This window comes from Pseudorca crassidens, chromosome 11, assembly GCF_039906515.1.
Source record: "Pseudorca crassidens isolate mPseCra1 chromosome 11, mPseCra1.hap1, whole genome shotgun sequence".
In the NCBI taxonomy this organism is placed as follows: Eukaryota; Metazoa; Chordata; class Mammalia; order Artiodactyla; family Delphinidae; genus Pseudorca; species Pseudorca crassidens.
In genome coordinates, this window is record NC_090306.1 from 53981868 (window position 1) to 54009635 (window position 27768).

At 38.2% G+C, this 27768-nt stretch overlaps 1 protein-coding gene across 1 annotated transcript; it reads left to right on the plus strand.

Annotated features, from left to right (window-relative positions):
- RXYLT1 (ribitol xylosyltransferase 1) lies at positions 1-27768 on the plus strand. Its single transcript, XM_067697214.1, has 6 exons — positions 1-306; positions 2352-2495; positions 6266-6368; positions 15757-16071; positions 18145-18315; positions 27341-27768. The coding sequence occupies exons 1-6, from the start codon at positions 138-140 to the stop codon at positions 27756-27758; spliced, it is 1320 nt and encodes a 439-aa protein (XP_067553315.1). The 5' UTR covers positions 1-137; the 3' UTR covers positions 27759-27768.

Genomic DNA, 27768 nt, shown 5'->3' on the forward strand with positions numbered 1-27768 from the left:
GGTCCGTTTCGGATGACTACTTCCTCTGGCAGGGCCTGCGTCTGCACCCGGCGACGCTAGGGCCGCGGAGCTGAGTGGCGGCTTCGCCTCCGGCCCATCTCCACTGTGGTGGTGGCCTGAGGGGAAGGCTGAGTGGGATGCGGCTGACGCGGAAGCGTCTCTGCTCGATTCTTATCGCCCTGTACTGCCTCTTCTCCATCTACGCCGCCTACCACGTCTTCTTCGGGCGCAGCCGCCGGACGCAGGACGCGTCTTTGCGGGGCCTCAGGAAGGGGGCTGCCCCGGCGCGGGAGAGGCGAGGCCGAGGTAGGACACCGGCCCGCGGCCTCCCTCCTCAGCGGCGCGCCGGGACTCGGGGCTGCGGGCTGGTGGGGGCTGGGCTAGCGGAGCCGCGCGGCCACCGGTCCCGCTCTCGGGTCCGGGATTGCCCCCGGGCCCCGGTATGCGCTTTTCCTCCTTCAGCTCTGGGTAGCCAGCCCAGGCCTCGGGACTGGAGGATGTATGTATGAATGCCCCCGTCCTCGCCCAAGTCCCACACGCCGTCCCCACTCCCTACCCCTGGGGCTGACAGGTGCGCACACCTTTAAAACACATCTTAAATATCCAAGATATTTAGATCTTATGCCCATTTTTGGATTGGGTTATTTGTTTTTCTGTTATTGAGCTGCATGAGCTGCTTGTAAATTTTGGAGATTAATCCTCTGTCAGTTGCTTTATTTGCAAATATTTTCTCCCATTCTGAGGGTTGCCTTTTGGTCTTGTTTATGGTTTCCTTTGCTGTGCAAAAGCTTTTAAGTTTCATTAGGTCCCATTTGTTTATTTTTGGTTTTATTTCCATTTCTCTAGGAGGTGGGTCAAAAAGGATCTTGCTGTGATTTATGTCATAGAATGTTCTGCCTATGTTTTCCTCTAAGAGTTTTATAGTGTCTGGCCTTACATTTAGGCCTTTAATCCATTTTGAGTTTATTTTTGTGTATGGTGTTAGGGAGTGTTCTAATTTCATACTTTTACATGTAGCTGTCCAGTTTTCCCAGCACCGCTTATTGAAGAGGCTGTCTTTTCTCCACATAATTCAAAAAGAGTCATGTACCAGAATGTTCATTGCAGCTCTATTTACAATAGCCAGGACATGGAAGCAACCTAAGTGTCCATCAACAGATGAATGGATAAAGAAGATGTGGCACATATATACAATGGAATATTACTCAGCCATAAAAAGAAACAAAATTGAGTTATTTGTAGTGAGGTGGATGGACCTAGAGTCTGTTATACAGAGTGAAGTAAGTCAGAAAGAGGAAAACAAATACCATACGCTAACACATATATATGGAATCTAAGAAGAAAAAAAAAGGTCATGAAGAACCTAGGGGTAAGACAGGAATAAAGACACAGACCTTCTAGAGAATGGACTTGAGGATATGGGGAGGGGGAAGGGTAAGCTGTGACAAAGCGAGAGAGAGGCATGGACATATATACACTACCAAACGTAAGGTAGATAGCTAGTGGGAAGCAGCCGCATACCACAGGGAGATCAGCTCGGTGCTTTGTGACCACCTAGAGGGGTGGGATGGGGAGGGTGGGAGGGAGGGAGATGCAAGAGGGAAGAGATATGGGAACATATGTATATGTATAACTGATTCACTTTGTTATAAAGCAGAAACTAACACACCATTGTAAAGCAATTATACTCCAATAAAGATGTTAAAAAATATATCCAAGATATTGTCACAAAATGCCAGAGATTTGCTGGAATGCCGCTGGCTTAAGGACATCTATTCCCATATTGAAACAAAGAGCCTGCTCTAATCCTGCTGTGACTTCTGAAGGCCAGAGCGCTTCATCTCCAAGTTTTGATCCCCTCTCTTGTATTTTGACCTATGTCAGGATCGGACTCAGGCTTATTTCTCCCTTCTTTCAGAATTTTGCACAATAGTATCTGAAACTGTGGGACACTTTTCATGTTGAAGTCAAGTTTTTATGTATAGGTTGCATTACATATATACGATCTGTAAAGAACTGGCAAAAGTTAAACTTGTAACTTGATGCATATTACTGTACCCAGTCATTTTAGAAGGCTTTATTTGGGAGAGAGAATTTCCTGCCTTGTGTTAACATTTTATTATTTTATATCAAGCTCTTTCAGGGTAATGGTTCAATCAAACTTAAGTTATGATTTCCTTTTTTTATTTTTACAGTGTTTAACCAGTTCAAATTCTGTTGCTTTATCTCTTTGAAAAATTGAAGTTAGGATGCAATTAAAACTCCCTAACATCTAATTTAAATGGCTTGAATTTATCTACAACTGCAGCTCTATCTTATTGATAACACTTGTTGCTCTTTTTATAACATAGAACAATCTACTTTGAGAAGTGAAGAATGGAATCCTTGGGAAGAAGATGAAAAAAATGAGCAAAAACACAGACAGCAGATATTAAATAAGTCCACAAAAGAGAAAAAAGACTTCCATGTACAAATCTGGGGCAAAGCTGCCATTGGTAAATTAATGTTTAAAGCTAAGACATGTAAAAAGCACTTTGTTAATATATTTACAGTTTATTTCATCATTTGTTAAGACATCCTGATGCATTTTTTCACTTTTTCTCAATATTCCATTTCTCTTTTCTGTTAGACAACATCTGTGTAAATGCATACACACAAACACACACATGCACACATATATTCTATTGTTGGTCTTTAGCAGAGCACAGCTATATTTGTCAATACAAAGAGTGGGTTGTGTTTGCATAATTATACTGAAATGCCTATGTCAACTGAATTTTCATGGAATTATGTGTCTATTGGACACTTGATGCACAAGTACAAGATGTGGCCCCTGCCCTTAATGGCCAAACAAGTTTGGGAAACATTGAACTGAACAAAGTTAAACAAGGTTCTTTATTACAGGGCTTTGTCAGAGCCTTTAATATGACAGTGTTCATTGTGAATGTCTAAGAAGGGGATATAGTATGTAGTTGATTAAACTTGTTTGCCCACAAAAGCATTTTTGCTCTGAGTATCATGAGAGTGTAGTGTTCTAAGTTATATGATATGCTCAATTAGAGAATGGGGGACCCTCAATGGGGGACTCTGACAGAAGAGTCAGAAAGAATTTAGTGAGTTAGAAGGGGCTTTCTTTGGCCATAAAACGTTAGATTTATGTACAGTAAGGGATATGGATAGAAGGTACCAGGTGAAAGGAAAGTAAACAGAATAGTAGTGCCTGACCCATGATGTTTCATAAATTCATAGTCACTTGCATACATACATATATACATCCTTGAAAACTACTACTGACCTCTGAAGTTCTAGTACCCAGACCCAGGCATCCAATCATCAACTTCTAGCAACTTTTTTCTCTATAAAATCTCTAATATTAATTTCTTCCTTTAAATTTCCACTTCCCCATTCTAGTTTTTAATTATATTAACTTCTTAACAAGTTTCATGTTTCCAGACTTTTCTCATTTCAATCCAATAGGCACAAAGTGTCCAGATGAGCTTTATCAAGCACTGCATTCATTCATCGGCCTATTCTCTAGGCACAGTCATAGGATACCAGTCATAGAAATTCCCATTCCAAAAGGGAGAAGATGGGAGGAAAATGGAGTCACAGGTTTAAGCAATTTTAATATCCAGCCAGGCAAACTCCATTAGGTTTCAATGCCTGGGAGTACTCTGTACTCTGGCTCAGAGCTTTACTTCTGGACTTTCAGCTCCGTGCTTGGGAAGTCATCCTTCCATTTTCAGGAAGGTTAGCATGTGTTTGCAGCTCAGTAGTTTTATCATCCTGTTCCTGCTGTTAGAATTTTGGGAGTCCAATAAGCTTGTTTCATTTCAGGCTGTCTCTGTCCCTTTTAGTCCAAGCTGGCAGTGTTTCTGCTAATATAACATTCTCAAGAACCTTGTGGGTCTCCCATTTATGTCACAAAGATTTGCTTTTCTAGACAAGAGTTCGTCCACAGGAACTCTTGTTCTGGAGAGTTCCTGGATAATCCCATCTCTGTTTCTAGCTTCTGCTGAGATGGTTAAGGAGATCCATAAATTAACACCTAATATTTTCAAAAAACCCTCTTTGTGATTGAGTATTCTGACCAGGCATTAGCAAAGGGATGTCACCTACATCCTTAGCCTTCTCTCCAGAGCATGCTTTCTTGACAGTGAATCTCCTAATTTTTCACCTCTTTTGCAATCTGAATAGGCTAAGAATTTCCGAAATCATCAAGTCATTGTTCCTTTTTGCTTACCAGTTTTTTCCTCAGTCTCTCTTTTCAACTCATATTTTACTGTAATCAGCAAGATGAAACCAGGCCACAACTTCAACACTTTACTTAGAAATCTCTTCAGCTAACTATCCAAGTTTATCGTTTACAAGTTCTGCTTTGCATATAACTGCAGGACATAATTCAGCTAAACTTTCTGCTGCTGTATAACAAAGATCCCCTTTTCTCCAGTCTCTAATGACATGTTCCTCATTTCCTCCTGAGCCCCTACCAAGAGCAATTTTAATGTGCATAGTTTTACCAACAGTCAGTTTATGGTGATTTCGGTATTCTCTAAGATGATACAGGTTTTTTCCTATTGTTCTCCTCACTTTCTTCTGAGTTCTCAGAACTGAGTCACTAACATCCATATTTCTACCTACAGTCTGTTCAAAGCAATCTATTCTAGGTGTTTTTTAATCATGCTTCTCAAAATTCTTCCAGCCTTTCCCCATTACCCAATTCCAAAGGCACTTCCAGATTTTTAAGTATTTGTTACAGCAGCACCCCATTTCCAGGTACCATAATCTATTGCTACATAATCTATAGGTTCCTTTAGCTGCCATAACCAACTACCAAAAATTTAGTGGCTTAAAACAACACATTTTTTAATTGATCTGTGAGTGACATATAACATTATATAAATATGTTTCAGGTGTACTACATATGATTTGATATATATATTGTGAAAGGATCAACATAGTAAGTCTAGTGAACATCCATCACCTCACATAGTTACAATTTTTTTTCTTGTGATGAGAACTTTTAAGACCTACTTTCTTTGCAACTCTCATATATGCAGTACAGTATTATTAACTGCTGTCACCGTAAGTTTATTAGCTTACATTTGTGAAGGCAGAAATCTAAACTGTGTCCACAGGGCTATATTCCCTTTGGAGGCTCTAGAGGAGCATCTGCTTCCTTGCCTTTTACAGTTTCTAGTGACTGCCTGCATTCCTTGACTCACGGCCCCACCTCACTCTGACTTCTGCTTCCTCCTCACATCTCTTTCCCTCATTTTCAGTCTCCTGCCTCCCTTTCCTGAGGACCCTTGTGATTACATAGGACCCACCCAGGTTATCCAGCATAATCTCTCCACCTCAGTATCCTTATCTTAATCACATTTAGAAGGTCTCTTTTGCTTTGTAAAGTTAACATTCATAGGTGCTAGAGATTTCATCTTTGGACCTCTTGGGTTGGAGGAAAGCATTACTCAGCCTACCATATTTGGAAAGCTTTATCTGATTAGCCAAGTCTTTAAACATGGGTTTTGTGTGTGTCTTTTAGTACCACGGTGTAATGAGAATGGAACAAAACACATCTCTCAATCTAACTTTTTAGTTACATTTACGTAATTGGGCTCCCTGATTACCTCCTCATCTCCAGATTACCTCATTGTATGACAACACAGAGTTCTGAGACCTCTACTCACAGAGCTTTCATTCAGGTGAAATCATGATAAAACGTAGGGGCCAGCCTAAGGAGAAAAGACACAGTGGCATTTGTTTGCAGAGGGCATCATGCAGTGAAGGATGTGTGTTCAGGTGGGGAGGAGGTAATATCTCCTTGACATATTGAATGTATATGTACACACATGAGCTTCTCTGGTTCTGTTTGGCACAAGATGGTGATTTCCCCCCTCCTTCTGTTATAATATAGAAACAGTCCTAATCATACAGTAACTTACACTGTAATCATATAGTAACTTACACTGTAATAAACACATTTCAGGATAAGATAGGTAGTAAAGGTCCAGTGATGATTAGGGGTTTCTCAAATATAGAGTAAGAGAGTTTTTTGTCTTTAATATAACCCACATTTTACACTGACAACCTCTGAGTTTAGTCTCTCGTACATTAGCTGCCATATTGATGATTTTGAGCCCAAAGAGGAATAGAATCTGGTTTCCTAATCAAATGATATGAAAGAGCAGAACATAAATTCATCTCACACACTAGAGTACACCAGAAGGTACATGCTTTCATTTTTTGTTTTTTTAATTACCAGGTTTGTATCTCTGGGAGCATATTTTTGAAGGTTTACTTGAGCCCACTGATGTGACTGCTCAGCGGAGAGAAGGAAATTTAGTTGTTGGAAGAACACATTACAGGTATTAATTGTGCAGCATTAACCTTTGATATGTTGCTGTACAATTTTTTATGTAAATACTAGAAGAAAAATCAGAGGAAAATATATCAATATTTATAGAAAATATTTTCACTTCAACTTGTGAAGGATGGAGAGATAAACCTCATGTATATATATTTGTAGTTAAAGCTTACCTTAAACATTTTCTTACAAAATTGGATGTTACAAAATACGGGTTTTTTGGAATCATGTGTCTATTTCATTTTAATCAAAACATGTCTGATTGTATGGAAAAGTTCATGCTCTAAATTTTGCAACATTTGGTTGTTGATAAACATGTAACATTCTGTATGTTGGAATAATATGAAAACTTAAAGTATTTTTATTTTTCTCCTTCATGTAATAGATTCACATATTTCTATATATTCACGTGGTAGCAAAGCTACTGCTATTAGTTTTGAAATTTTTATCAAAACATTTCATATATGAATTCTATCATGATTTGATAGTATAGATTACCATTTCATTGCAATATTCAGAAATCTTTTTTTAATTCAATAAAACCAATGTATTACTGACATTTTTGCACTCTTATTTTTATAAAACTTTTTATCTGTGATTGCATATTTTCTGAAGATTTTTAAATAGAATTAAGATCATTTTATTTAGAAATATTGTGACAATGAAAGAATGCTATTTTCTTTTTTTTTTTTTTATTTTATTTTTATTTTATTTTATTTATTTATTTTTTTTAAACATCTTTATTGGAGCATAATTGCTTTACAATGGTATGTTAGTTTCAGCTTCACAACAAAATGAATCAGTTATATATATACATATGTTCCCATATCTCTTCCCGCTTGCGTCACCCTCCCTCCCAACCTCCCTATCCCACCCCTCCAGGCGGTCACACAGCACCGAGCTGATCTCCCTGTAAGAATGCTATTTTCTATTAGATTTTGCTTTCTTATTGAAATAAAAAACAAAAATAATTATTTTAAAATGCTTATTTCATTTTACAATTATATTATTAAGGGAAAAAATGTGAACCAAAGGTTATGGTTTCCTTTAGGTTTCCATTTATTTCTCACAGAAATCAAGAGGAAGAGCTGTAGTTAATATCAGTTTCATTTGAATTTTCGCTGCTCTTTTAATTCTTTATTTACTGTATACACACTTGGAAAGCAATTTCATTGCATGTGTCTTTTCAAAGTAATCATTCTTGAAAAGTAAACAGGCTTTTAAATCATCATTGGTAATGATTATTTTTCCTTTTATCTCCAGGCTTCTATTGATCTAATCCCATTGAAGAGTTTATACATAATCCTAAACTTAAAATAGTTGGATTTGGGTGTTTGAAAGTAAATGTGTATTATGCATATAAATGTAACATTTTGCTGTTTTAAAAGTAAACATGTGTTATGAGTATTAGTCTATTAGGTCTACCTACAATATATATTAGCATTTTCAAAAGAATTATTTGAAATTCATAGAGAAGTTAATATACAGTGTTACTACAGCAAAGGTTTTAAGCAAATGGCATTAACTCCCAAAAGAAAAACTAACTTCCTGTTTCCTTCTGAAATTTTTACCTGAGATTTTATATTATGATTAAATAACAATGCTACTTCCTTTTAGAATTTAAGAGAACTGTATATTCAAGGAAGTTCACTATTGTAAAAGATTTTTTTAAACATTTTATTGAAGTTTTAGGCTTATGGAAAGTAGCATACATAATTTATCCAAAATTAATAAACTTTTATGAAATTGCAAGTTTTGAGTTGAATCAGGCTACATGGGTATTAACTTAAATGTTTCAACACATTCTTTTTTTTAAGTTATTTATTTTATTTATTTATTTTTGGCTGCATTGGATCTTTGTTGCTGCGCGCCGGCTTTTTGTAGTTGTGGCGAGTGGGGGCTGCTCTTCATTGCGGTGTGCGGGCTTCTCATTGCGGTGGCTTCTCTTGTTGCAGAGCATGGGCTCTAGGTGCATGGACTTCAGTAGTTGTGGCTCGCGGGCTCTAGAGCACAGGCTCAGTAGTTGTGGTGCATGGGCTTAGTTGCTCCGTAGCATGTAGGATCTTCCCAGACCAGGGCTCGAACTTGTCCCCTGCATTGGCAAGCGGATTCTTAACCACTGCGCCACCAGGGAGGTCCCAACACATTCATTTTTATTTGACCAAAAGTGAATTGGCAGTAATCGGTCATCTTGAAGATACAGAAAGAGTTTCTAAATACTATCAAAATCCTTTAACTAAGCATAAATACATTCTATTTAAATAAACCTTTAAGTTTACAAAGAGCTTATATCATTTAACGTTAATTTCACAGCACTTCCGATACAGAAAATAGAAAGAGTATCCTCAGTGTTCCAGGGTCGATCAGGCTTCTGAATGCTGATTCTTATCTATTCATAGGCCCAAATAATGTAATCCAGAATGTCAAGTAAATAACTCAGAATGGAAATAGAACTATCGGTCAGTCCCCATGTTTGTATTGGCTTGACCAGCACATTCTTTCCATATAGGCAGACTACAAATGATACCTAAATATTTGAGAGTTGTCTGATTAAATATGGAATCAAAATGTGGGCTATAACTATATATAGCACTTCCAAATCTGTGTGTTTCAGAAGGGAAGAAATGAATGACTTCATGTTCACCACTGAGTCAGTACCATACATAGGCTGTGCTCAGGATGTGAATAGATGAATACATGCAGGGCAGACTGAACTTGTGAGGCAGGCTGGTGAAGTCCAGTCACCTGTTGGCAGTGTAGCAATGTGACTGAGTTGTTAAGGGCACAGACTCTGAAGCCAGAATATCTCAGTTCCAATTCCAGCTTTACCTCTTATTAGTGTCTGACCTTCGCAAGTTTCTTAACCTCTCAGTGCCTGGATTTCCTTGAGTTTAAAATAATTATAATGTAATATATATATATATATAATATATATATAATATAATATAATAATTTAAAATAATTATTAAGGTAAATATTAGTTTCTATTTCACAGGATTGTTTTGAAGATTAAACGCATTAAGAGATATACAGTGCTTAGACCAGTATCTGGCACATGGTAATCACTAATAGAAGTCTTGTTATTAGTTTTATTATTTTTACTGTTACTTAAATAGGTACTGCAACATCTCCCTACCTTTCAGTTCTCCTTTTTTTCTGTGTTTCCATTATTGTCTATTATCTCTCCATTCACATACCTCCCAGTAAACACCTTTTTGATACATGTTTTCTGTTAATGTGTTCAATTAGGTTACAAGCTAGCATGGCACCCATTCCGTCTCTTGAAGGAACTTTGGCTGTCTCAGCTCATATCTGTCATATGTTCATTTATAGTTTAATTTCAAAGGGCAACTTTATGTTTAATTTCTTAGGAGGAGTCTTCTGCTTATCATAACCTTTGATTATCCCCAAAAGACTGCCTTCAGAATTCTGTAATGTGCATGTGCAGGCATTATCATAAGATATATAAATGTCTACCCATTTGATAAAACAAAAGTTAGATGCTAAATTACTTAATTCGTTGTTATCTAAATTCAATTATACTTTCTTTTTTTTTTAATTTATTTTTGGCTGCGTTGGGTGTTTTGTCGCTGCGCGCAGGCTTTCTCTAGTTGCGGCGACTGGGGGCTCCTCTTGTGGTGCTCAGGCTTCTCATTGCGGTGGCTTCTCTCATTGCGGAGCATGGGCTCTAGGCACGTGGGCTTCAGTAGTTGTGGCACGCAGGCTCTAGAGCGCAGGCTCAGTAGTTGTGGTGCACGGGCTTAGCTGCTCCATGGCACGTGGGATCTTCCCCGACCAGGGCATGAACCTGTGTCCCCTGCATTGGCGGGCGGATTCTTAACCACTGCGCCACCAGGGAAGTCCTAAATTCAATTATTTTCAATGAGCATCTGCTCCTTATGAAAAAGTTGAACTTTTCTCTGAAGATCACGATAAAATGTGTCTGATTCCTATTTTTAGAATTTCCAGATATTACTATTATAAGAATTTAGTGAGCTCATTACTCATTACAGTGAGTGAAAGCTTTTATAGATAATGGCTATACTATGTTTCAGTCATATACTGGACCATAGATCAATACAGATCTCAAATAAAATTTTCATTGGTAAAGAAAGACAATATAGTTAATTTTTCATAATGCCCATTCTCCCACTCCAGCCAGGCTAGTATGAGGGTGGGAGTGTTCCATCATAAACACTGAATTCAGAAGGCGTGGAGTCATGGCAGTGATGCTGGCCACAAAAGTAGGGTGAATTGCAACAGCTATTCAAAAGTAAGGGCCATTCATGGGATCGGTATACCTATTTTCTAAAACTATGTATTATCCAAAAATGATGTAGAATTCGATGGCTGAGAGCTGTGTGGATGGTTTAGCTTGTGTGCTTATTCTTTATCAAGGCATTTGCCAGACTCTTAGCTGGCAATTATTAATCTTATCTGTAACTCACTTAATGTAATAGCATATAGCATTTGTTCAGTAGCACTCACTGAATTTAGAAAGAATGAAACAATAATTATATTGGATTCTAAAAAACTATATTTTGCTCATGTTCAGCTTAGAACTCAATATTCAAATGATTTCTCTGGACTCTGTAAGTATTGAAAGTACTTATTGAGAAGAAAGTTTTCTTCCGAACCTAGCAGAAAAATAATAAATATTGAAAATTAGAAGTTCTGACTATTAAATATATGCTAAGAAATCTAGAAGAGCAAGTCACTGTTTTAAAATTCTGTGTATGAGCTCCTTAAATATGTTCATTTTTCAGCTAATGGATATTTGTGACTGATGCATGATGAATAACTTCAGGAAACTAAAATACATCTTTTATCATGCATAAGTATACTATAGTATCTCATACATATGCCCTACTTTATGTAATAAATGTATAGCTAGAAATTTATAAATAAATTGAATTTTTGTAACTTGATTCATATTTTAAATGCAGTAGGAGAACTTAAATAAATTGGTAGAGCAGATAACTCCCTTAAAGAGAATTATGGCTTAACTCATTCAGCGTTTCCTGAGTGCCTGCTAGTTAGTTCCTTGTACGCTCTGAGGATTTCAAAGAGAATAAAATACTTTTCCCTAGCCTCAGGGAGTTCACACACTAGTGGCTGAGATAAACACATAAATAATTTTCATACCTTATACAAAGCATAATGGTAAGGACGTGCATACTCCTTAGTTGTTAGGGAAATATAGAGGGAAGGCCACTAACTCAATATGAGTAGAGTTGGGGATATGGGGCCTATCAAGAAAGACTTCCTAGAGGAGGTGATAGCTGAGCTAAGTCTTAAAAGATTAGTAGGATTTAGGAAGGCAGTGAGAGGAGTGAGGATATTCCCAGCAGAGGCAATATCAGGGCCTTAGAATTGATAAACAGCTTGGGTTGTGCATAGAATCGCAAACCATTCAGAATCCCTAGAGCATGAAGATGGGGTAGGGTAGCTCATATTGGGAGTGGAGGGCAAGGGCCAGATCGTCATGGGCCTTGTATTTGCCACATTAAAACTCTTGGACTTTATTCTCGTTCAGTGAAAAGCAGTTGAAGATGATTAAGCTAGATAGTGGTATTGTCATGTATGTTTTTTGTGTAGATGTCTCCAGTAGCCATGTGGAAAAATGATTTGAAGGAGACAGCTGAATGCAGGCAGACCAGGACGTTGCATTAGGAAACTATAAGTATCCAGCAGAGATATAAATAAGGGATGAAACTGGGAAGTGGTATTCCAGCAGAGCCAGGAATTTTAGAAATTTGGGGACAAAACTATCAGAATTTAAGGATTATTAGATGAGAGCAAGAATCGAATGTGATAGTTCCCTGGTTTCTAGCTTGCATGACTGGGTAGCTAGTATGCGTTCAAGATAGAAAATACAGAAAGAATAAAAGCAGACTTTTCTACTCTTCTCTAGGCCACTACCCAACACCTGCCTAACCCCCTCTTTCTCAGCAGACAACCCTGCCTCTATTTCCTCAAGATATCCACAATTATCTCCCCTAACTAGCTGCCCCTCTAACATTTACTTACAAGATCTCTATGTGATCCCTCACCTAACATTCTCTCTTTCCTCAGCTCTCAGACAATGAGGTGATCTCCCTCACCTGTGTTCAGTATTAACTCCCTCCACCTGTGCATCCCTTCTGCATATCCCAAGACCTTGCTCCATCGGTTACTTCCTTGCTCTCCTTTGTCTCCCACCTTTCACTCATTATTGCATTCTCACCTTCTCATCCACACTTTCAGAAGAGTTGTCTACACTTACTGTCCCCACTTACTTCTTTTTTGTAATTTATTCAAGTATAGTTGATTTACAACGTTGTGTTAATTTCTGCTGTACAGCAAAGTGATTCAGTTATACATATATATACATTGTTTCATGTTCTTTTTCATTATCGTTTATCACAGGATATTGAATATAGTTCCCTGTGCTATACAGTAGAACCTTGTTGTTTATCCATTCTATATATAATACTTTGCATCTGCTAATGCCAAACTCCCAATCCATCCCTCCCATACTCCCCATGCCCCTTGGCAACCACAAGTCTGTTCTCTATGTCTGTGAGTCTGTATTGTAGATAAGTTCATTCGTGTCATATTTTAGATTCCACATATAAGTGATATCATATGGTTTTTGTCTTTTTCTTTCCGACTTCATTTAGTATGAAAACCTCTAGGTCCATCCATGTTGCTGCAAATGGCATTATTTCATTATTTTTTATGGCTGAATAATATTCATTGTGTATGTGTACCACATCTTCTTTATCCGTTCATCTGTCAATGGACATTTAGGTTGTTTCCATGTCTTGGCTATTGTGAATAGTGCTGCTATGAACATAGGGGTGTATGTATCTTTTTGAATTAGAGTTTTATCTGGATATATGCCCAGCAGTGGGATTGCTGGATCATATAGTAACTCTGTTTTTAGTTTTTTGAGGAGCCTCCAAACTGTTTTCCATAGTGACTGCACCAATTTACATTCCCACCAACAGTGTAGGAGGGTTCCCTTTTTTGCACACCCTCCCCAGCATTTGTTAATTGTAGACTTTTTAATCATGGCCATTCTGACTGGTATGAGGTGGTATCTCATTGTAGTTTTGATTTGCATTTCTCCCCACTTACTTCTTACTGTCCCCTTCTCATTCACTTCTCAACCCACTGCAGTCTGACTAACACACCTCCCAACACACACACAACTATCTGAATCTTATGGGATTTTTTTTTTACCCCTAAAGTTTCTTTACCTAAATCTGTGCTTCCCAAACTGTATACTGAGGCACCCTGGGGCACCACAAATATTGTAGGAATCACAATTATACTTCATATCTGTCAAACACCATGCAAACTAGTTTGAGGTAGTTCAAGTTTCAACATTGGATCACCCTACATCCACTTCAGAGATGTCAAACATTTGAGGAGCTGGATTTCCTATGGTTGCTGTGATCAAATCCAAGTACTGTGCAAAAATCAAAGTGGAACAGGCAGCGACTGAGGCAGTGTCCTCTCTGATTCCAAGGTTTGAGAAGTTGTGTAGTGCTCAACGGGTGCACACATCCCATTATTAAGTGTGTGTGGTTAGTTAAGAATGAAATAGGAATATTATTTTTTCCTTCAGTGTATGTGTATTATTTTTAAAGTGGCTTCTAAGCTCTTAGGACATAAATACTAAGTTATTTGGATCTAACAACTTAAAAAACTGAACCATTACTCATTTCTTCTGGCTTGAAAAAATTACTAAAACACTGAAAGTCTTGGGAACCATTAAAATTTGGGAACCTCCGATCTATACCTTAGCTCCAGAGCATTGACCCCAGGGCTTTCACTATTATTTGAACATGGCCTTAAGGTCTAGAAAACCAATTAGTCAGAGCATAAGAGCTGACATGCCTGCTTGCTGGAATGTGAGAGCATTCTACAAAAAGAGAGCTGTGGAGATTCCAAGATGGGTCAAATGTGCCCTGAATGAATCATGCTTTTGTTAATTTGTGTGGATCAATAAAATTAGAACTATTCCCACCTATAATTTTAAAGGAGAGAAAAAGTGTTCATGTACTACCAATAATAAGTATTTTAAACCTATCATAAGTATCATCATTCTCTTTAAAGTGCTTCCTAACCCCTCAGATTCTGCCCGTTCTCTTAAATTACTAAATGATTGCTGAATTATTTATCATCTTCCTGTCCAAAGCAGACTCAAAATGCAGCTCTGATCCGTGTAGCTTATTATCACTGTAGAATAATGTCATAGAATTCATACAGTACATATACAGACAAAATACATATTTATATTTTGTGTTTTAACTAATATCTACTAATTTGAGTACTTGTTAACCATAGTGTCATGGGAATGACTCAAGCTCTGAAGTTAGATCTTTTGTTTTTGTTTTTGTTTTTTTTGTTGGGTTTTTTTTTGCTGAAGTTAGATCTTGATTCAAAACTTGATGCTGCCACCACAGGTTGTGCAACTTAAGCCTGATTTCCTAAATGCAAAATAGGGGACTAATCTCTGCAGAGTTGTTGTGGAGGTTAAAGGATAACCTGTGCAGAGTGCCTATGTATCATGTATATAAAAGGCATTTAATAATGTTAGTTTTTATCCCCAACAATAAGCAAAAAAAGCAGGATTTCAGCATATTTGTACTAAATATTAAAAGATTCTAGCAAGTTATAAAGAATTGTTTGAGCAGCTTGCAAAGAATCTAGGACCGTTGTAACTAAGTTTACGATAGGTTAAATGGTATTTTTTGTATTTAATGCATATTTGTGTAAAATATTTCAATGGTATTGGTTGTTCGAAGCAGCACATAATATGAAATGTGAGTTATGACATGTATCTATTCCTTTTATGATATTTTTTAAATACCTTAAAGAATAGAGAGTAATACAGTAGATTCCCATTTACCCACCACCTAGAACTAACAAATTCTGGCTCTCTGTCATACTTGCTTCAGATATTTAACTTTCCTCGTAAAAGAATTAGATATTTCCAGTAAAGGCAATAAATGCTCTCTTTGTATTGTTCCTCAGGCCCTTTCCTCTTCCTTCCTCCTAAGAGACAACCACTAACTATCGTGAGTTTGTTATATATATCTTCCCATTCAAATTTTTATATTTATACTTTTATTAGATATATAAGGTAAATATTTTTTCCTGTGGGTACTTTCAAATTTGCATATAATTAATCTGTCTACAACCAAAGTTTCCCACTAATCTACATCTATGTCCCATCATCCAGAGTTGTTCAAAAAAACATGTTATAGAAATTATTTCTAGAAAGAACATGGATTAAGTTTCATTATATACTTTATATAAAATGATTTAAAACTTCTGATACCAAATACTTTTGTTCTCTTTCTGTTTGTCTCTTGTTTTTGTTTTGTTTTTAACAGCTTCATCACTGGTCCAGCTGTGGTCCCAGGGTACTTCTCTGTTGATGAGAATAATGTGGTACTCATTCTAAATGGAAGAGAAAAAGCAAAGGTCTTTTATGCCACCCAGTGGTTACTTTATGCACAAAATTTAGTGCAAACTCAAAAACTCCAGCATCTTGCTGTTGTTTTGCTTGGAAATGAACATTGTAATAATGAGTGGATAAACCAGTTTCTCAAAAGAAATGGAGGCTCTGTGGAACTACTTTTCATAATATATGACAGCCCCTGGATTAATAACATGGATGTTTTTCAATGGCCTTTAGGAGTAGCAACGTAAGTACCAAATATTCTTACATGTTTTTAGACTCTAAGACCTGAATTTCTGTATCAGCAAGATTGTGTTTTAAATTTGTAATAAATGTAGTTCTTCTGAGCTCATTGAGGCTGTGTACAACCTTTTGTATGGGCAAAAATATGGTTTGGTCTCATGCTTTGGTAATAATGATGTTTTTAGAGTATTTTAGACTTTTATGAGGAGAGCAGATGAGTTACATTTTTGTATTTTAGAACCCCAAGTCATAGGATAAATTTTAAAGTTTATCACTAGTACCTTAAAGAAATGTTTAGCGGTGGATGGCAGACAGACAGACCTTCCTAAAACAATTATAGAATCTATATATATAACTATACCTATATAACTATATAGATATAGAGTTTTCTTAAATCCTTACTTTATTTCTTCTTTTTTTTGAGGGGGGGCATGCCACATGGCATGCAGGATCTTAGTTCCCTGACCAGGAATTGAACCCATGCCCCCTGCAGTGGAAGCGTGGAGTCTTAACCACTGGACCGCCAGCGAACTCCCCTTAAATCCTTACTTTAGATCCAATATTAAATGAAGAGCACACTGACCCTGGGGTTTGGGAGGATTATAATATGCTCAGGTCTCCGACTAAGATTGATAGAATTTGCACAAATCTGTTGTGTAAAAAGAAAGGGTAATTAAATAGTATGTAATATATGTAAAGTCTTTCTATAGAACTGGAAACTTATTTTGTATCATTCTGTTAATAGAGAGCCTTTGAATAACAGTAAGTTGACTTTAAGTTGCCACTAGTACATAAACTTCCTGATGGCAGGGATTTTTGTCTCTTTTGTTCACTACTTTATCTGTAGAGCCTAAAACAGTTCCTACAGAGTAATCATTCAATAAATATTTGTTGAATGGATGAATTATGAAATAGCTCAGTAATATGATACTGTATTTGAATCAGATGTTCATTATGCATTATTTTATCACTGGTTACAAAATGTGACCTTAGACTGCTGCCCAGTTGGCTACACAAATATCACCAGGGAAGCACATTAATAAGACATATTCCCTGGCCTTCCACAACAAAATTCTGACTCAGCAGGCTTAGGGTAGGGCAGACAAAAAGGTTTGTTAGGTATAGCCAAGTTAAAGGTGCTCTGAAAAATCTATCCCTTGTGTAGAGCCCATATTTGTAAAATGTTTTGAAACAAAAGAATTACTTCTTCACAGTAACTCTGGTAATGTTGGACAAAGCCAGTATCTTTCCTATAGAGCAGTGGTTCTCAACCAGGTGCAATTTCACCCCACCCCCACCCCCAGGAGATATTTGGCAATGTCTGGAGATATATTTGGTTGTTACAAGTGGAGAGAGGAGGTTGTACTGGCATCTGGTGGATAGAGGCCAGGGCTGCTGCTAAATATCTTACAATGTAGAGGACAGCCTCCACAATGGAGAATTATCTGGCCCAAATGGCAGTAATGCCGAAATCGAGAAAACCTGTTACAGACTAACTGTTACGTTAAGCTTTCTCTTATGTGAAGGTTGTAGTTCAGGCACATAATTTGATGCCTGGAATTACCAAATGCCTATTAGAATGGGCCAGTTGCAACAGGCCTCTCCTGTGTGGGATGTAAGGTTGTTTTTTTTTTATCTACTTGGTAAGCCTTTGGAGTTGGAGTTCTTTGCTATAGCAGTATGTATTCTGTAATCTTTCCATCACCTGCCTAAAACATTAATTAAATCATGATTGTTACGAATGTAGAAGATTCTTTATACCTTTAAGGTCTTAAATTCAACCTGTCTTATAACTTCAGGTAAGTAATGGAAGTTGAAGAATATAAAAAACAAAGCACTTTAGGCACATAGTCTCTATAGCAATTTTGTAAAAGATGTCAAAGTGAGAATTTTTTTTAAGTCAATAGATTTAGGAACTTTTCCAAAGTAAGCATGGAAAATTATAATTTGGGGTTTAGAAAATCATATTTTAAATCTCTTTTCTTTACATCATCATGCTACCTAAGATGTTAGATTATGGAAATTTTGCTAGCCCTATTGTCATATATTATTAACTCACATGTACTTATTTTTATAGATACAGGAATTTTCCTGTGGTGGAGGCGAATTGGTCAATGCTGCATAATGAAAGGCCATACTTGTGTAATTTCGTAGGAACCATTTATGAAAATTCATCCAGACAAGCACTAATGAACATTTTGAAACAAGATGGGAATGATAAGCTTTGTTGGGTTTCAGCAAGAGAACAGTAAGTTCTGTGTCTACTTGATTCATCCATTTTGTCTCCAATCTGAGAGTTGCTTTGTGTGACAGCACAGGTTTTCACAGACATTTTTAACTCCATTAATACCAGTCTTTCTCCAGAAGATGCATGAGTAATTAAAGCTGTGAAGAAACTATGTTATATACATTAAAAATAGAGAGACTCTCCTGTAGTCCATCTTGAAGGGGAATGCTGGTAACTATCATATGCAAATGTCAATTGTTCAGGTTTCCTCAATAATATTTGTTAGTCAGATTTGAACACAGGAGATTGTAAATGACAGTAATGGTCTTAGGTTCATCTCTGAGATGTTCGGCAAACCAGTTCAGTGTTCCAAGACTGGCATGCCATACTCCTCACAGCTTCAGGAACCTGACACCACCCTGAGGACAGAGGCCATGTACTATTCTTCTTTGAATCCCCAGATGTAACATAGGACCTTGAATAAAGTAGGCCAGGATAAGTGGGGAGTGGATGGGTGGATGGATGGATGGATTTAACTGCATTGACTTTCTTCCATCCTTTACATGGTAATCATGAAACAGGTGTTCTTGGACTGAAGGAAGAAATTTGGGGATCATTCATTTTATTTTTAGATAAACAAATGGAGTCTCATGTGTAAAGCAGAGTCATCAGAGAAGTAATGCCTAAACAAAAATGTCCTTTTAGATCTAGAAATAACATTAATTGGAGCAGATACTCTCTTTTAGAAAGCCTGACTCTACTACAAGAATACTCTACCCAGCAAGACTCTCATTCACATTTGATGGAGTGATCAAAAGCTTTACAGACAAACAAAAGCTAAAAGAGTACAACACCAGCCTTACAACACATGTTAAAGGAACTTCTCTAAGTGAAAAAAAGAAAATGCCACAACTAGAAAGAAGAAGATTACAAAATGAAAGAAGTAAAGGCAAACATACAGTGAAAGTAGGAAATCACCACACACAAAGCTGGTAGGGAGGTTAAAATACAAAAGTAGTAAAATCAGCCATATCCACGATAAGCAGTTAAGGCAGCAGTCCCCAACCTTTTTGGCACAAGGGACCAGTTTCGTGGAAGACAGTTTTTCTACAGACTTGGGGTGGTGGGGGTGTTGATGGTTTGGGGATGATTCAAGCGCATTCATTCCATTTACTCTGTGTACTTTATTTCTATTATTATTACATTATAATATATAATGAAATAATTATACAACTCACCATAATATAAAATCAGTGGGAGGCCTGAGCTTGTTTTCCTGCAGCTAGATGGTCCCATCTGGGGGTGATGGGAGACAGTGACACCCGAGGTGTGTTGCTTATGTCCAGTCTACTCCATAAGATGCAGCTTGTCACTTGCCACTCACTGATAGGGTTTTTTTTAAAAATTAATTTACTTATTTGGTTGTGCTGGGTCTTAGTTGCAGCATGTGGGCTCCTTAGTTGAGGCAGTCGGGCTCCTTAGTTGCAGCTCCAGGGCTCCTTAGTTGCAGCACACAGTCTCCTTAGTTGTGGCATGTGAACTCTTAGTTGCAGCATGCATATGGCATCTGGTTCCCTGACCAGGGATTGAACCCAGGCCCCCTGCATTGGGAGCATGGAGTCTTATCCACTGTGCCACCAGGGAAGTCCCACTGTGCCACCAGGGAAGTCCCACTGATAGGGTTTTGATATGAGTCTGCAAGCAGTTGATTTATTATGGTCTCTGTACAGTCAAACCTCTCTGCTAATGATAATCTGTATTTGCAGCCACTCCCCAGCACTAGCATCGCTGCCTCAGCTCCACCTCAGATCATCAGGCATTAGATTCTCATAAGGAGCGTGCAACCTAGATCCCTCACATGCGCAGTTCACAGTAGGGTTCGCCCTCCTATGAGAATCTAATGCCGCCACTGATCTGACAGGAGGTGGAGCTCAGGTGGTAATGCGAGCAGTGGGGAGGGCTGTAAATACAGATGAAGCTTTGTTCACTTGCCCACCGCTCACCTCCTGCTGTGTGTCCCGGTTCCTAACAGGCCACGGACCACTACCGGTCTGTGGCCTGGGGGTTGGGACCCCTGAGTTAAGGGATACACAAAACAATTAGATATAAAACATGATATCAAAAACAGTAATTGGGAGGATTTCCCTGGTGGTCCAGTGGTTAAGAATGCACCTTTCAATGCAGGGGACATGGGTTTGATCCCTGGTTGGGGAACTAAGATTCTACATGCCGCGAGGCAACTAAGCCCACACACCACAGCTATTGAGCTCACGTGCCTCAACGACAGAGCCCGTGTACCGCAAACTACAGAGTCCACGTATTCTGGAGCCTACGTGCCACAACTAGAGAGAGAAAATCCACACACCACAACTAGAGAGAAGCCCACACGCCACAATGAAGAGACTGTGTGCTGTAACAAAATATTCCCACGTGCCTCAACAGAGATCCCATGTGCCACAACTAAGACCTGGCACAGCCAAAAATAAAGAAAATAAATAAAGAAAATAAATAAATATTTAAAAGTAAAGAATAAAAACCGTATAATCATCTCGATAGAAAAAACTTTGGATAAAGTTCAGCATCCATTTATGACAAAAACTCTCCAGAAAGTGGGCATAGAGGGAGCATACCTCAACATAATAAAGGCCATATATGACAAATCCACAGCTAACATAATACTCAATGGTGAAAAGGTGAAAGCATTTCCTCTGAGATCAGGAATAAGACAAGGATGCCCACTCTCACTGCTTTTATTCAACACAGTTTTGTAGGTCCTAGCCACAGCAATCAGAGAAGAAAAAGAAACAAAAGGTATCCAAATTGGAAAGGAAGAAGTAAAACTGTCACGTTTGCAGATGACATGATACTATACATAGAAAATCCTAAAGACGCCACCAGAAAACTATTAGAGCTCATCAGTGAATTCAGTAGAGTAGCAGGATTCAAAATTAATATACAGAAGTTACTTGCATTTCTGTACACTAACAATGAACTATGAGAAAGAGAAATTAAGGAAACAATCTCATATACCGTCTCATCAAAAAGAATAAAATACCTAGGAATAAACCTACCTAGGGAGGTAAAAGATCTATACTCAGAAAACTATAAGACACTGATGAAAGAAATTGAAGATAACACAAACAGATGGAAAGATATACCTTGTTCTTGGATTGAAAAAATTAATATTGTTAAAATGACCATACTATCCAATGCAATCTACAGATTCAGTGCAATCCCTATCAAAATATCAATGGCATTCTTCACAGATTAGAACAAATAATTTTAAAATTTGTATGGAAACACAAAAGACCCCAAATAGCCAAAACCAGCTTGAGAAAGAGGAACAGAGCTGGAGGAATCACGCTACCTGACTTCAGACTATACTACAAAGCTACAGTCATCAAATCAGTGTGGTACCAGCATAGAAACAGACACATAGATCAATGGAACAGACTAGAGAGCACAGAAATAAACCCACACGCTTATTGTCAATTTAGCTATGAAGAAAGGAGGAAAGAATATACAATGGAGAAAAGACATTCTTTTCAATAAGTGGTGCTGGGAAAATTGGACAGCTACACATAAAAGAATGAAATTAGAACATTCGCTAACACCATAAAAAAATAAGCTCAAAATGGATTAAAGACCTAAATATAAGACCAGATACAGAAGAAAACATAGGCAGAATACTCTTTGACATAAATCACAGCAGTATTGTTTTGGATCTGTCTCCTAAAGCAAAGGAAGCAAAAGCAAAAATAAACAAATGGGACCTAATTAAACCTAAAAGCTTTTGCGCAGTAAAGGAAACCATCAAGAGAACGAAAAAACAACCCACTCAATGGGAGAAGATATTTGCAAATGATATGACTGATAAGGTGTTGATATCCAACATATATAAACAGCTCATCCAACTCAACATCAAGAAAGCAAACAACCTGATTAAATAATGGGCAGAAGAACTGAAAAGATATTTCTCCAAAGGGGAAATGCAGATGGCCAACACACACATGAAAAGATGCTCAACATTGGTAATCATCAGGGAAATGCAAAGCAAAACCACAATGAGATATCACCTCATACCTGTCAGAATGGCTATCATCAAAAAGAACACAAATAACAAATATTGGCGAGGATGTGGAGACAAGGGCACTGTTGGTAGGAATGTAAATTGGTGCAGCCACTGTGGAAGACAGTATGGAGATTTCTTAAAAAACTAAAGATAGAACCACCACATGACACAACAGTTCCACTCCTGGGTATATACAAAAACAAAAAAACTGGAAAAAAACCAGAAACACTAATTTGAAAAGATACGAATACATGCACCCCAATGTTCATAGCAGCATTATTTACAACTGCCAAAATATGGAAGCAAACTAAGCATCCATCAACAGATGAATGGATAAAGAAGATGTGGTACATATATATACAATGGAATACTAATCAGCCACAAAAAAGAACAAAATTTTGCCATTTGCAGCAACATGGATGGACTTGGAGGGTGTTATGCTAAGTGAAATAAGTCAGACAGAGAAAGACAAATACTGTTTAATATCACTTAATGTGGAATCTTAAAAATACAACAAACTAGTGAATAAGACAAAAAAGAAGCAGACTCAGATACAGAGAACAAGCTAGTGGTTACCAGTGAGGAGAGGGAAGCAGGAGAGGCAATTTAGAGGTAGAGGGGGAAGAGGGTTATTTTGTGATTATATGAAATTATGTGTGTGAAACTTTTGAAAATTGTAAAGCATTATACAATTTAAGAAATGTTTCATTCAAAGAAAAGGGGTTGGAAATTGTAAAAAATCAACCAATCAATCAGGCATAGAAATACAAAAAAAAGAAAAAAAGAAATCCTGACTCTATTGCTAGTGTAATCATATCCATTCAGTATTGCTAGCGTAATCATATATATATATATTTTTTACATCTTTATTGGAGTATAATTGCTTTACAATGGTGTGCCAGTTTCTGCTTCACAGCAAAGTGAATCAGTTATACATATACATATGTTCCCATATCTCTTCCCCCTTGCGTCTCTCTCCCCGCCACCCTCCCTATCCCACCCCTCTAGGTGGTCACAAAGCACTGAGCTGATCTCCCTGTGCTATGCGGCTGCTTCCCACTAGCTATCCATTCCACGCTTGGTAGTGTATATATGTCCATGCCACCCTCCCGCCCTGTCACAGCTTACCCCTCCCCACCCCATATCCCCAAGTCCATTCCCCAGCAGGTCCATGTCATATATATATTTTTTTAACATCTTTATTGGAGTATAATTGCTGTACACTGTTGTGTTAGTTTCTGCTGTATAACAAAGTGAATCAGCTATACGTATACATATATCCCCATATCCCCTCCCTCTTGCATCTCCCTCCCACCCTCCCTATTCCACCCTTCTAGGTGGTCACAAAGCACTGAGCTGATCTCCCTGTGCTATGCGGCTGCTTCCCACTAGCTATCTGTTTTACATTTGGTAGTGTATATATGTCCATATCACTCTCTCACTTCGTCCCAGCTTACCCATCCCCCTCCCTGTGTCCTCAAGTCCATTCTCTATGTCTGCGTCTTTTTTCCTGTCCTGCCCCTAGGTTCTTCAGAACTTTTTTTTTTTTAGATTCCATATATATGTGCTAGCATATGGTATTTGATTTTCTCTTTCTGACATACTTCACTCTATGACAGACTCTAGGTCCATCCACGTCACTACAAATAACTCAATTTTGTTTCTTTTTATGGCTGAGTAATATTCCATTGTATATATGTGCCACATCTTCTTTATCCATTCATCTGTCAATGGACACTTAGGTTGCTTCCATGTCCTGGCTGTTGTAAATAGAGCTGCAATGAACATTGTGGTACATGACTCTTGTTGAATTATGCTTCTCTCAGGGTATATGCCCAGTAGTGGGATTGCTGGGTCATATGGTAGTTCTATTTTTAGCTTTTTTAAGGAACCTCCATACTGTTCTCCATAGTGGCTGTATCAATTTACATTCCCACCAACAGTGCAGGAGGGTTCCCTTTTCTCCACACCCTCCCCAGTATTTATTGTTGGTACATTTTTTGATGATGGCCATTCTGACTGGTGTGAGGTGATACCTCATTGTAGTTTTGATTTACATTTCTCTAATGGCCAGTGTAATCATATTATATCCATTCAGTCAACAAATATTTATCAAGCAACTGCTATATGCCAAAAACTATTTTAGCCATAAAGGGATACAGCAGTGAGCAAAACAGTCAAAAGGGTCCATGCCCTCTTAGAACTTAAATGCTTATTGGAGGAGACAAACCAATAAAATATATTGTGTCATACATATATAGTGTCAGACGATGATAAATACCATGTAAAAAAATTGAGCAGAGGAGGGGGATGTAGAGAGGACTTGGGGTCAGGAGTGGAGCATTTGATATTTTAGAATAGCCAAGGAAAGTGCTAGTTAGAAGTTTGCATTTAAGCACAGGACTGAAAAAGGCAGAGGGGTGAGCCTCATGTCTCTTTGGGAGAAGAGTTGCCCAGGCAGAGGGAAGAGCAAATATAAAGGCCTAAGGTGGAAGCATGCTTACCATGTGTGAGGAACAAGGGACAGTGTGCCTAGAATGGAATGAGTGAGGGCAAAATAACAAAGCTTACTGTGGGAACAGAATTATTCTTGAAATCTCTCTCCTACCATTGAGCCAGGAGGTGGAGTAGGTGTCCTCCTTCTCATTGCTGCTTCCAGACCACTCTCCCTTTTCCCTCCCTAAAACCTCCAGTTTTGAATCTCATACCATCAGACAAAACTATCCATTATTCTTTCTCTTTGAAATCATAAGGGGAAGGGATAAATTGGGAGATTGGGATTGACATATACACACTACTATATATAAAGTAGATAACTAATAAGAACCTATTTATAGCACAGGAAACTCTACTCAATATTCTGTAATGACCTACATGGGAAAAGAATCTTAAAAAAAGAGTGGAGGTATATATATGTGTAACTGATTCACTTTGCTGTACACCTGAAACTAACACAACATTGTAAATCAGCTATACTCCAATACAAAATTAATTTTAAGAAAACTCCTAAAAGAAAAGAGAAATCATATACTGACCGTTGGGTTTATCCCCTTAATTCTTTGAAGAGTCTAGTTCCTGGCCTACTCTCAGTCTCTCCGACATTTTTTCCAGCCTCACTCTTAGTGATTCCCAAATCCACATAGATGGTCTTTCCATGACGTTGGTCTTGCAGTTCCTTTACTTCCTCTCCCCCAGCAATCTGGGTCTCCACTTGACCTCAGCCATTCACTGTCATGGTCATTTCCTGGACCTTATGATTACACATACTGCATGATCTCAAATTCCAGCATCTCTTTCTCTGTAAACGTCATTTTCTATCATTCCAGCTCATTCCCTGTAATAATCTGACTTCAGCAATTTAGCTGGGACTTACAGTTCATTGTTCCTAATACCATTTCATTGTCCTTCACCCACCTCATCTTTACTTTATTCTTTACCCACTTAAATTTCATAATCAATCATGACCACATATACATTCAGCTCCCTAGTTCCTTAATCTAGCAAACACTAACTCTGGTTAAATCCAGCTCTTACCTGCTCCATACCTTCACCCATGCAGCCAAACACACTTGGAGAAAGGTGCCAATTGATCTCACTTTAAATATATGACCTTGGGCTTCCCTGGTAGCGCAGTGGTTAAGAATCCACCAGCCAAAGCAGGGGACACGGGTTTGAGCCCTGGTCCGGGAAGATCCCACATGCCGTGGAGCAACTAAGCCCGTGCACCACAACTACTGAGCCTGCACTCTAGAGCCCACGAGCCACAACCACTGAGACCGCGTGCCACAACTACTGAAGCCTGCGTGCCTAGAGCCCATGCTCCACAACAAGAGAAGCCACCCAGTGAGAAGCCTGTGCACCGCAACAAAGAGTAGCCCTTGCTCGCCACAACTAGAGAAAAGCCCGTGCACAGCAACAAAGACCCAACACAGCCAAAAATAAAAATAAATAAATTTATTAAAATATATATATATATATATATATATATATATATATATGACCCTGACCCTTGAGTGTCCAGCAGTCATCCATCTCCCTTGTCCATGTATTCTTCCTCTCTCCTGGAAGATTGTTTCATACCTTCTTCTCTCTTCCCAACTGCTCTTACCTTATGACTCTATTGCTTATTTCACTGAGAAAATAGGAACAGTCAGGAGGGAACGTCTGGTTTTCTAACTAGCCTCTCAGCTCCTACCCTTGCCCCATACAATCTCTTCTCAACACAACAGCCAGATAGATTCTGATAAAACATAGATGAAGTCAGTTACCCCTCTGATCAAAACCCTGTGTGATGGGTGCTCTGACTTCATCTTCTACACCTCTCCCCTTCAGTTACCCTGCTTTAGCCACCCTGGCTTCCTTGCTGTCCCTTGAGCATGCCTGGCACATGCCATGTCATGGCCTTTATGCTTACTCTATGCTCTCTTCTTCCCCCAGATATCTGTGTGGTTTGCTCCCTCTCCTCTGGCTCCCCTCTCAGATGCCCATGAAGTGAGACACTCCCTGGTCACCTGTTTACAGTTGCAATACCATCCTACCAAAAACTCCCTCCTCACTTCTCTGCTTTATTTTTCCACACAACACTTAACACCTTCTAAATAATTTACTGACTTGACCTGGTTACTATCTGTCTCCACCACTAGAACTGTGATAATAAGCTCCATAAGGGCAGGAATTTGGATGGAGGGTGAGGTAGAGAGAGAAGACGAGCACTCACAAAATTTTGGCTGATTACAATTTCATTCAGAAATTGTATGGCCACTAGATTTTTTTTAATGTGTAGCTGTAAACTTCTCAAATTCTTAAATATTTTCAAGAAATCTATTTGGGCAAGATTTTATTCATCTCTTCTGCCTGCCATCTCTATAATGTGTTTACCATTTCTTGTAACCAACATTAAAAGATAAAATATTTTCTTCCACAAAAGATATGCTTAGTAAAGTGAAAACTTCAGGTTTTCTTCTGATTTTCTAGGTGGCAGCCTCAAGAAACAAATGAAAGCCTTAAGAATTATCAAGATGCTCTGCGTCAGAGTGATCTCACATTGTGCCCAGCAGGAGTAAACACGGAGTGTTACAGAATATATGAGGCTTGCTCCTATGGCTCCATTCCTGTGGTAGAAGACGTAATGACAGCTGGCAGCTGTGGAAATTCATCTGTTTACCATAATGCTCCTCTGCAGTTACTCAAGTCCATGAATGCTCCCTTTATCTTTATTAAGAACTGGAAGGAACTTCCTGCTATTTTAGAAAAAGAGAAAACTATAATTTTACAAGAAAAGATTCAAAGAAGAAAAAGGTTACTTCACTGGTATCAAAACTTCAAAGCAGAGCTAAAAATGAGATTTATTAATATTGTGGAAAGTTCATTTCTAAAGAACAATAAAGGTTAATTGTAGTTCA